At 38.1% G+C, this 12,221-nt stretch overlaps 1 protein-coding gene across 1 annotated transcript in view; it reads right to left on the reverse strand.

The window, feature by feature from the left end:
• srcin1a (SRC kinase signaling inhibitor 1a) overlaps nucleotides 1-12,221 on the reverse strand; it is a gene marked incomplete at both ends in the record, with an annotated part of 131,162 nt that overhangs the window by 35,788 nt on the left and 83,153 nt on the right. The window contains one exon of the mRNA XM_079828709.1: nucleotides 1,835-2,030. Coding sequence (XP_079684835.1) covers nucleotides 1,835-2,030 — 196 coding nt within the window. The remainder of the gene's footprint in view (nucleotides 1-1,834; nucleotides 2,031-12,221) is intronic.

Here is a 12,221-nt window from a genome sequence, read left to right on the forward strand (position 1 = left end):
TGGTCACGCCTTAACTGCAATGTCTAGTATTGCATTAGTATTGCATCCTTCTCATGGGCATTTAATACTTTTTGACTTTTCAGTCTGAGTTAAATCTCTTTTTTGGCTCAATTTATCTGTAAAAGAAAACATGCCTAATAATTCTGCACACCTGAATATAAGGTGATTTTCATTTCCAGCCTTCATGAACAATTATATATCACTTATACATTATTAAATACTAAATCAATAGTAGTTATTAGGATTACTGTGGTTTGGAATTGGTCAAATGTGCCTGGAAAAAAAATATGATCAGAAAATCAACGTGCCTAATAATTCTGCACTCCCTGTATAAAGTGTGACAAGCATTACATTAAGTTCATTAGTTTATGTTAAAACGGTGTAATCCAAATGAATGGACATTTTACATGCAATTTAAATAGTTAAATCTTAAATGTAAGCTTAAATATATTTTTGTGAGTGTACTAAACTGTTGTAAAAGAGAGTGACGGGCAGATTTTGAGAGGGATGTGAGCGACAGCAAGCCTCATGTTTACGGCTGCTGAACTCTTCCTGCAGACTTTTTGTCATCAGTTTCTGTCAGTTTATCTCGGCACACTTCACCTAACGGGGCATCAGGTGATTCTAAACTTCCTGCTGATGGGACAATAATCTCTCTGTGGGGAACAGCTCAAACTGAATCACTTTCAGCAAATATTGTGAGCTTGCTGCTAACACGCACAGAGTGAAAGTTCAAGACTAAGAGATACTTCAGTTCACACCATGGAAACCAAAGCTAAAAAAGAAACTGTTGTAGGTCAGTTTATGTGAATGCATTGTACTATTAAAGCACTGCTATTAACTATCAAAAAGTAGAAAACACTATCTATCACTATCTAGTTGCAGAACAGTCACTCCCCAACAGGGCTAATGAGTGAGATACTAGCTATGGTCTACAAACTTTCATTTATCCCACACATATTTCCTGAGGTTAATGTTCTTGTAATTTTGAGTTATTTAAAAGGATATGTGTATCACAATGAATACTTAATTGTCTATTAAACATCCAAGTAAATGTCCGCATAACCTTTGGGTTAATGTTCACATTTTAACAAAGCTTCTTGCTTCTCAGTTGCACACTGAAATAGTTTTTTTTAAAATAGTTTCTCAAAAAAAGATAAACAGGTTTTCTGTGATTTATATTTGTTGTACAATAACAGTTCAGAAAAGTCTGATTAACACTCATTTAGGTACAGTGAGTTATACAATGGATTGGATGAATGAGAGAGATTAGATGAGATTAATGAGATTATTTATGGCTTTGTATATCATTACATTACAGGACGTCTTCAGTGTCACATGATCATTCAGAAATCATTCTAATATGCGGATTTGCTGCTCAATTATTATTATTATTGAACAATTATTATGTTGAAAAAAGTTGTGCTTCTTAATATTTTTGTGGATTCGGTGATAGACTTTTACAATATATACACATCTTTAGTGTCACTTTTGATCAATTTAGCATCTTTACTGAACTTATTTTTGAGCATTTTTTCAGGATTATTTAATAAATATAAAATTCAAAAGAACAGCATTTATTTCAAATATAAATTTTTTGTAATAATTTCTTCGAAAACAAAAAATCTTACTTTTGAACGATAGTGTAGGTCGACTTAAATCTGCATAACCATTGGAGAACCTGTTAGCCGTGACAGCACCACAGCGCTGTCACTAGTAAAGTTGTGTGTATGTGGAAATAAGCGAATCAGTCTTTTGAGTGTCAGGTAAAGATGGTAATTTACTGTGAACGTTTGATTTATACTCAGATGAAGTGTGTGTGTGTGTATGTTACCTGGAGAGCGTAGTTTATTCTGGCTTGCAGAGCGGGAGAGGGGGAGGCTCTGACGGAAACGGTTCATGCGGTTGAAGCCCAGCGGCATGTCTGCCTCAGACATGGTCTCCAGAGACTCAGCAGATGCGAAGGACAGTTTAGATGCCTGGTCTGCCAAACCTGACTGAGTGGACTGGGAGTGACGTGGACTACGACTCTAAATGACAGAGAGAGGGAGAGAGAGAGAGATTTTCAGCATTTAAATGGCATGATGTAAACGTTACGTTACTTACTCACAAGGACAAACCAAGAGCAAATTCCAATCAGAGTAAACTGCAGCTAAACGTGCCATGTTTCTACACAACAAGTCTCAGAAAACATAACATCACTGCTGCAAGGTGAGAAAGCAACGCAGATAATCTGATTCTGTGTGTGTGTGTGTGTGTGTAATGATGGGAAAAACAGAAATGCATTGATAGGAAAAAGTACTCACAGGACAAAAGCCTCTGTGGATAAATAAACAGACTGAGATGCTAACAATTACACAGAACAAACTGTCTGCCTCACTAAAGCATATACAGTAACTGTAAATCGCACACACTTGTGGATTTCCTGTCAGATGTTTCAGTATCATTGCTGTGGCTGTTTCGTAGTATTTAATGAAGAGGGTTCACACAACCGCATCGTGGTGTGTTTCACAAGCTCAGAGACACCTGTAATGAGCTCCCAGGGTGCACTGGGGGAATACTGGCAAGCTGCCTTGCAAAGCAGGACACATCAACAGAGTGACATCACCATACATCATATCAATTCTCCTCTGTGCTGCGAAAAATCACTTTATTAATCTGTATTTTTGTCTTGTTTTCCAGTAAAAACAGCCAAACATCTTTAAAGCAAGATACATTTACTCAATGAACACATTTGTGTAGCATATATTATTTTCAGTGAATCAACACGATGCTGTTCAAAAGTTTGGGTCGGTAAGATTTTTCAAAGGATAGGTCTGTCCAGGGTGTCCAGGGCACTAACTGACTATACTCGCAGTTTGATGCTGATAGAAATTTAATTTCACCTTTTGTTGAACGAGGCATTTGTTTTTGACATGTGATGGTGTAACACATTGTTGAATGTATATTAGTGTTGGATATTAAGAGAAAATGAACGTGAAAAATATTTTGGACCACACTTTCTTCCACAATGAAGAACTTGTGTTTATCATATCTACCTCTAAGCAGCAATCATAGGACTTATTTATGCTTTTTTTGATGCCAGGTTAGGTCGACATACTAATTTTATTTCATGGTCTATAGCCTCGGCCACCCAATGTTTAAAGTTGTAGTTCTGCCACTGCTTATACTCGCCAAGGCCCCATTACAATAGTGAAACAAATCACCAATTTCTATTTTAATATACTTTAAAATGCAATTTATCCCTGTGATGTCAAAGCTGAATTTTCAGCATCATTACTCCATGTCACATGATCCTTCAGAAATCATTCTAATATGTTTTGATGCTCAAGAAACATTTATTATTATTATCATCAATGTCGAACAATCGTGCTGTATGATATTTTTAAGAAAACAATTATACATTTTTGAGGATTGTCTGATGAGTAGAAAGCATTTATTTGAAATGGATGTTTTTACTGTCAGTTTTGATCAATTCAATGCATCCTCTGTGAATAAAATGAATTTCTTAAAGAAAATCTTACTGACCCAAACTTTTGAACAGTACATTATGAGACTAATTATAGTTAAACGTAATGGCAAGTATTTTTTTCTTTCTTTAAGCATAAATCGAAGAACATTTAGAAAGATGTAAGCTTATAACAAATAACAGAGTTATTTGCATAGACTTTATTGAATCCACAGAAAGACAATATATTTGTTTTATTTGGTTCTATACACACTCCTCCAGCCTAAATTTGAGTCATTATGTATGCTGGATTAACTATTTTTGGAACAAATTTAATGCACACACAGGGTACGAGCTCTCTCACACACACCCACATACACACAAATGCTGAGGCTATGGTGTACTGGCCATTATCTATTAAAACAGCGACCACAGTATCTGAGTTTAAAAGTCTTCTGAAAACCCATTTGTACTCTTGTGCTTTCAATGTCTCATGATTGTGTTTGTTAATGTTGGATATGAATGAACCTAGATAACGAAGGTTGTTATAAATGTGCTTTATAAATAAATTAAACTGGAAACTTGAAACTTGTCCTCTTGCAGACGGTGTCTGAGCGCAAAGGGCTAGAACTGAGCTGATGGATGACCCCCCAGTGTAACTATAATGGGGTCATTTGTCCACAACAGTGAGCAGTCCAGGTGCTACACGAACACAAATGCAGATACACACATCTTCAAAATAAGAGGATGTTTATCTACACAAAGACACACACTGCCAAATTTGCCACAGCTATTCTATGCTAAGCTAAATGCTATAAATAGCGCTAACATGCACCTGCTATCAGGTTTGACTGCTCTGTATATGATACATTTTATAAAGAGAATCTCTGTAAGATCAAAATAAAAGTTTTTTACAGACATACATTTGAAATCAGGGCAAAGATGGGTGAATATAGAGCAGAAGCAAAAGGAATGAAGGGGCAGATTAAGACCTAAATGTGTAATCTGCTGATAATTACCATACATATTAAATACATTTGAGCTTTTCTAAGTCTGTTGATTAATTCTGACTGTTGGACATTAAACTACAAACTCTCAATTTGTATGGTGTGTTTTCAAACCCAGACTGAACTAAGGGAGAAAACACACAATGTTGCTCTAAACTATGAGTGAAAAAACACCCTAAAGACCATCCATGTAATCAAGATATCTCTCCCTCTCTTGCACTAATGTGCTTTCAAATGGCTTTTTGTCAAATGCAATGAACCCACAAGCTCTCACTTTCGTTTCAAATTTGTATTTGCGTCAATAAATGTGTCAGCTTGTATGCCATATTACCTTCCTAAAGTGCAGTATTTTCTGAACTAAACAGAATCAGGGATCCCTGTAGGATTCTCAGCAATAAATCTCCACCTTCATCGTAGACACACACACTTCTGTTCTGTTCCAGGAAGGAGGACAACCCCATGCCAAAATACATCTGACTACAAAATTAAATGAAGGTAAAAGAATCTGACAGGACTGTAGTGTGAACTGCATATGATTATGGTAAATACACACAAACCTCAGAAATCCACTACCACAACAGAAGCAGTGATACTGAATGCAACATGAGGGAGTACAAATATGAGAATGAATACATGTGTATGGAATCAATTTGTTATTCACTCATTCACTATTCATGTAGTGAGTACCACACACTCTTTAGTTGTTCAGAGAGATGTACATAGAGGAAGTTTTTAATACACAAATATTACTATTAGATATTTCATTGGACATAATCGAATTCTCTGTTTGTGTTTAAAGGGACAATAAGTAATATTTTAGCGCATGGAGTAATGTTATAACATAATTTTAAACACACTCAAATGTATCTAATATGATAAATCAGCCCTGTGTTACTATGCTTGAAGCATAAGCGGCAACTGTGGCATAATAAAAGTTCTGCTGCTGTCAAGCAATATACTACATATATTACATATCTGCTTTATACTACAGTAAAGTTAATAATCTCATCAATGAACATGATTTCTGTCCGGGTCCCATCCCGATTCTTTTCCACCGGCTGTGAGGTGAAGACTACAACTCCCAAGATTCCACAATCTCGCCGTCATCAAGCTACACCTTAGTTTTGAATAGGCGACCTCTAGGGGCTCAAAAACCTACATGGTGTGCCTTTAATTCACCTTTTTTTTATCCTTAAGAGTGATAGTGAGTGATTTGGTCAAGATCTTGAAAAAATGGATGCACCTTTTGATGGAAATAAATGTTGTGATGTTATTTCCATCAAGAGGTGCATCAATTTTTTGTCAAGATCTTAAATTGACATTGCAAGAGTCAAGCTCTCTGTAAAGTCTACTCCAGCATATCCCAAAGACTTGCAATGCTTTTAAGGTCTGGACTCAATTCATGTGTAAAAATGATTTTTCATGCTTCCTCCCTTACTATTACTATTCTTTCAGGATTTTAGCATGTTAAAGAAAAAGAAAAAAACCTTCACACCATCAATTAGGGTTAGAAGAATTCTTGGCAAACATACAGCATATCATGCTAGAAACATAATAATAACTGCAATAATGATCCAATCATTGACTCTTAAAGGGTTAGTTCACCCAAAAATGATAAAATTCTGTCATTAATTACTTACCCTCATGTCGTTCGACACCCGTAAGACCTCTGTTCATCTTCGGAACACAAATTAAGATATTTTAGTTGAAATCTGATGGCTCAGAAAGGCCTCCATTGGCAGCAATGTACTTTTACACTCTCAAGACCCTTAAAAGGTACTAAAGACGTTGTTACAAAGTCCACCTCACTACAGTGGTTCTACAACAATTTTATGAATCGATGAGAATTCATGATCATGATTCGCAAGTCAAACCGCCAAACTGCTGAAATCACGTCACTTTGGCGATCCAAACTGCTGAATCGACTCGCTGATTCGTAACACTTCGAAGCTTCATGATGCCTTGTTTTGAAATCGGTCATCACTATATAAGTCGTTATTTAGGGTTTTTTTGCGCACAAAAACTATTCTCATCGATTCATAAAGTTATTGTAGAACCTGCACTGTAGTGAGATGGACTTTGTAAAGACGTCTTTAGTACCTTTTATGGGTCTTGAGAGTGTAAAAGTATATTGTGCCAATGGAGGCCTTTCTGAGCCATCGGATTTCCACTAAAATATCTTAATTTGTGTTCTGAAGATGAACGGAGGTCTTACAGGTGTCGAACAACATGAGGGTAAGTAATTAATGACAGAATTTTTATTTTTGGGTGAATTAACCCTTTAAGCATTTGCCTATTTAAATGCAAAAAGAGACTTTTTTTGGCTGGGCAGTATATTAATTTATTATATTGTATTATATTATATTATATTATATTATTCTATATTATATTATATGTTGGTGAAAGGATGCTGGATGAATGAGGTAATATGACTGACAGGATTAGATGAACAAAATTAACTTCCAAAAGTGAAGTATAAGAAGTTAAGAACTATAACTTAAAGGGTAGCCCAAAAATGAAAATTAGCCCATGATTTACTTACCCTCAAGTCATCTTAGGTGTATATGACAATCTTTTTTCAGACGAACAAGTTATATTATATTAAAAAAAGTCCTGGCTAATCCAAGCATTATGGCAGTGAATTGTTGCATCGTTTTTTAAGTCCATAAAAGTGCATCTGTCCGTCATATAACTGCTCCATGCGGCTTCGGGGGGTTAATAAAGGCCTTCTGAAGCGAATCGATGCGTTTGTGTAAGAAAAATATCCATATTTAAAACTTTATAAAGTAAATTATCTAGCTTCCGGGCGATCGCCTTTCGTATTCAATTTATGGAAAAAGTGTAGTGCCTCTCGCAGTTCAAAATGCTTACGCTACGTCTGACGACATTGCACACTAGTTACGCTCCTCAGACGTAGCGTAAGCATTTTGAACTGCGGACAGGTGCCCTTTTATGGACTTCAAAAACGATTCAACAATTCACTGCCATTATAATGCTTGGATTAGCCAGGACTTTTTGTCATATACAACTAGGATGACCTGAGGGTGAGTAAATCATGGGCTAATTTTCATTTTTGGGTGAACCTTTAAGATGTTTATCCTACAATTCCTTAGAAGAAATTAAAATACACAACTGAGATAATTGCTTAAATAGAGTAGAAGCATAGTGCAGTAAAATTAGTATGTCTATCATGAGTCCACATCAAGTATTTGATGCAAACATGAGTTCATATTGAAATGTCTTCTAACACAGAGATTACTGATTACTGAAAAAAATTGAAATCTGAGAAGTATGGACACTCCAGCAAAAGTCTCCATCAGTTCTCTCCATTTAATTTAATTGCCGTCTATGAGTAACAATTAAGATATTACAGAAACCTATGTTGATTGGTGCACAATTGTATTAAAATATTGCTATTAACTATTACAAAGAGACAGACAGATGATGAAAAGGAATGATGGAGAGAGAAAGAAAAAACATAATTGCTCAAGAATAATCTTCCTCTCTCTCCTGCTATTGTTAGACACAGGCTGAAGGCATAGCAGAAATTGCTCCGGCAAATTGCAGTAGATTGTTGGCCTATTCAGTCTTATGGTGAGAGAGGCAGAGAAAGCAGGGAAATGGTAAGCTGGTAGGTGGTCATAAAATGGCGGCATTCTCTGCAATCTATCGTTTGGGACTAATAGCGATGATGAAGACTGAAATGATAAGAGGAAGAGATGGGAAGAGGAGGAAAATGGATTAGTTCAGCACACATTTACTGTCTGCTGGAGGACAAGCTGCGAGATGTCTCCCAAAACAAGAGATAAAGTGTATAAAGTGACAAAATAATGCTAAACTGAATATCCAGGCAATGCAATGTGTGTCCGTTGTGCTTCTCTGTTTGTGTGCACATGGGTTTTATGATTACTTGAAACTCACTCAACAGGGTGAATTTGGTAATAACTATTTGTGGAGAAGCTATTTTAAATTGCAACCAGGTTTTAGTCTGACATGCTACATTAGTTTAGTTACCCTTTGGGAAATAGCTAATTACAATGAATCTATGTAAACATTATTATTTTTCAATTGAAATCACCACTAGTGGCAGTAAGACACCAATAACTTTTATTCCTTTTCACACCATATGATTACTGGGGTGGATTATCGATTAATAAAGACTTACTTTCCTTGCACAATACTATGCTATGACCCTTAAAACATTTTAACCATAGAGCATGATTTGTAAACTACACTTCTGTCAGGACCACTATCGTTAAAGATGATTGATAATTAGCAAATAGTTTAGATTGGCGGTATGTTTCTGTTCTGGGCAAGAACTCCCTGCGCATCAATGCAGCCTAGCATGGATAAGAGCAGGGAGAGCAGGAATAACCCACCTTAGGGCAAACAGAACAGAAACAACTAAATGTATTGCAGATATCAATAATGTCAATATTTAATGTACAAAATAATTTGGGAAATAATTTTAGTCTGATTCAAGGGGAATAAGAATACCAAATCCTGACTGGCCGAGAGGACGAGCTGGGGATGGTGGAGAGTAAATGAGCTTTGGAGAACGCGATAGCTGCTGATAGCACTGAAGGAGCTTATATATGTATGCTGTAATAGACATCGTATAGGAAGACGTGATGTCAGCTGATGCAAGCTTGGCTAACATGACTTGCCAGAACTGACTTTACGTTTGATATATTTTACATTTTGGTGTTTGCATCACATAAAACACAAGCTCAAAGACTTCAGTCCCATGAAACACAAGCTCAAAGACTTGTAGAAGCAAGCTGAAATTGCATGGTTGCTTCAGCAAATGCATTTTTATCTCACATCTGCTTTTGTTAACACTATCGATTAGGTTTAGGGTAGGGTGATAATGTGATTATAGCATTAACCTTTTAGTGCACTCACCAGACATTTCATTTCTGAACTGCCATGTTACATACAACAACAAACGTTCACGTTCATCAGTTTCAGATAAAACTAAATGTGGTTTCACTTTAAAAATGTCACGAAACGTGCAAGAAGCAACATATCGCTTTTCCAATGAGCCTGGGTTGTATCTGAGAAATATTGGTAGCACTTTATTTTATAGTCTCCTTGTTACACGTTATATGTAGTAATAACTATTAATGCATAATTGCATGCAAACAACTAAATAAATAATAATTAATAAAGCAAACAACAAAACCTATACAAAACCTATAACGAAAAAGCTAATTACTTGAAAAGCAAGACAAATTGGAAAACAACTGAAGTATTGTCAAACAACAAAATGTAATGAATGTTTATGTTTGTAGCACTGAACTTAGCTACTCCCCAACACTGTCAACAACAAGCTTTGGGCCCTCTCTGCACTGTTAGCATATCGCTAGCTCCAATGATTTAAACTTATGCTAATGGGAGAAGCAATACAAAAATGCTAATGAACCATTGCTTAGACATCAAAACACATTTTTACCTCTAGATATGAAGAAATAATCACAGTAAAGAACAAGGCAGCGAGAATGAGAGAGGAACCAAATCAACAAACCACAACTCTGACAGTAATTTGCAGAGAGGCTAATTTTATGTGGCGTAACCAGCCAGGGGAGATGTTTGCTTTTAACAGGCATCTGTTTAGGGCTCAGCATCAGCACCTAAAGGGAAAAAAATTCTCAAAGCATCTGACAATTCATCTAGGCCTGTCACGATAACAAATTTTGCTGGACGATAAATTGGCCAAGAAATTATTGCGATAAACGATAATATTGTCGTTCTGAGACCATTTTCATCTAAAATAATGATAATGGCATAATAATGCAGGTACACCTTTCCAAAGATCAATACACTTTTATTTCTAAAGACTATTTAACACTGAAAACGGAAAGCATTTGAAATATTCACAATAAATGAACAAAACGTAAATGTAAGGCATAAATGTAAATGTAAAACAACAACAACAAAAAAAAGCTATGGACTCTCAGTCTGTTAACAAAAAATGCACTTGAATAAACAGCTGGGAAAACTTTAAAGAATCTTTACATAACCCCATTATAATAAATTTAATTTTTCCCTGTGCCTTCCCTGTTAGACATATACAGAAATGTAATAGTTATCAAACACCTTTCTTAACTGCATAAGTAATAAATGAAATATAGATTAATCATCATTAAAGCGACAATTTTCTCTGTTCCCGTTGTTCTTTGATGAACATTAATGACAGGCATCATCAGCGCTCCTGTCACTTTAAGAACAGCCGCGGATCTTACGCGCTGTCCCTCGCATCTCATTTCCTCACAACTCTTTAAGTTAATTTAAGACGTTATTTAACTAATTTAAGACTCCTAATATGAGAATACTCAAAATTCTCTGTTGTTGTTATTGTTTGTTCAAGAGCAAAAGAGAACTGACGTGAGTCTGTCTGTGCGTCGAGTGTGTGTGTGTGTCAGAGACACTCCCTCGATTAGCTGACATGAGACGCACGCAGCCACACAGACAGGAGATTGACATACAGCAAGTTCTCTTGTGTCTTGCCGCGCTTAGAAGCATTTACATGTATAAGAGCGTGATCATATAATATAACGCTCTGCAAAAAATGGATATAAAAACGGACGCTGGAAATTATCGCGGCCGAAAAAATTATCGAGCTCATTATTTTTACCGTGCGATTAATTGATTTAGTGACAGGCCTAAATTCATCTTACCATGACAAGAACAAGCAAATGAGACCTAGCGTCACGACTCACCAGTGAGAGTGCCCCTGATTACCATCAGAGGGCACTCCACCCCGGACTGTCATTCCATCAAAGACTACATTACCCATAATCCTTTGCCCGGACTCATCAGCACTCATTGTTTACTCCTGTCTCATTTACCTCATTACCTCTGCCTATATCTAGCCAGGCCAGTGTCTCCGGACAAGATGGCCACCACGCCAGTGTATCCGGACAAGATGGCAGCCATGCCAGTGTCTCCGGACAAGATGGCCACCACACCAGTGTCTCCAGACAAAATGAGTCCAGAGTCCAGTGAATGCTTCAGCCCCTAGTCCGAGTCTAGAGAGGTCTCCGTCTCCAGTCCCGAGTCCACAGAGGACTCCGACCCCAGTCCCGAGTCCAGAGAGGACTCCGTCCCCAGTCCCGAGTCCACAGAGGACTCCGTCTCCAGTCCCGAGTCCAGAGAGGACTCCGTCTCCAGTCCCGAGTCCAGAGAGGACCCCGTCTCCTGTCCTGAGTCCAGAGAGGACTCCGTCTCCAGTCCCGAGTCCAGAGAGGACTCCGTCTCCAGTCCCGAGTCCAGAGAGGACCCCGTCTCCTGTCCTGAGTCCAGAGAGGACTCCGTCTCCAGTCCCGAGTCCAGAGAGGACCCCGTCTCCTGTCCTGAGTCCAGAGAGGACTCCGTCTCCAGTCCCGAGTCCAGAGAGGACTCCGTCTCCAGTCCCGAGTCCAGAGAGGACCCCGTCTCCTGTCCTGAGTTCAGAGAAGACTCCGTCTCCAGTCCCGAGTCCAGAGAGGACTCCGTCTCCAGTCCCGAGTCCAGAGAGGACTCCGTCTCCAGTCCCGAGTCCAGAGAGGACTCCGTCTCCAGTCCCGAGTCCAGAGAGGACCCCGTCTCCTGTCCTGAGTCCAGAGAGGACTCCGTCTCCAGTCCCGAGTCCAGAGAGGACTCCGTCTCCAGTCCCGAGTCCAGAGAGGACCCCGTCTCCTGTCCTGAGTTCAGAGAAGACCCCGGCAGGGCCACCTGCTCAGCCCGTGGGGGTCTTCAAGCCCGTCTAGCCAGCTGTGGAGGTC

The sequence above is a fragment of the Gobio gobio genome, assembly GCF_949357685.1.
Source record: "Gobio gobio genome assembly, chromosome: 1".
NCBI classification, from domain to species: Eukaryota; Metazoa; Chordata; class Actinopteri; order Cypriniformes; family Gobionidae; genus Gobio; species Gobio gobio.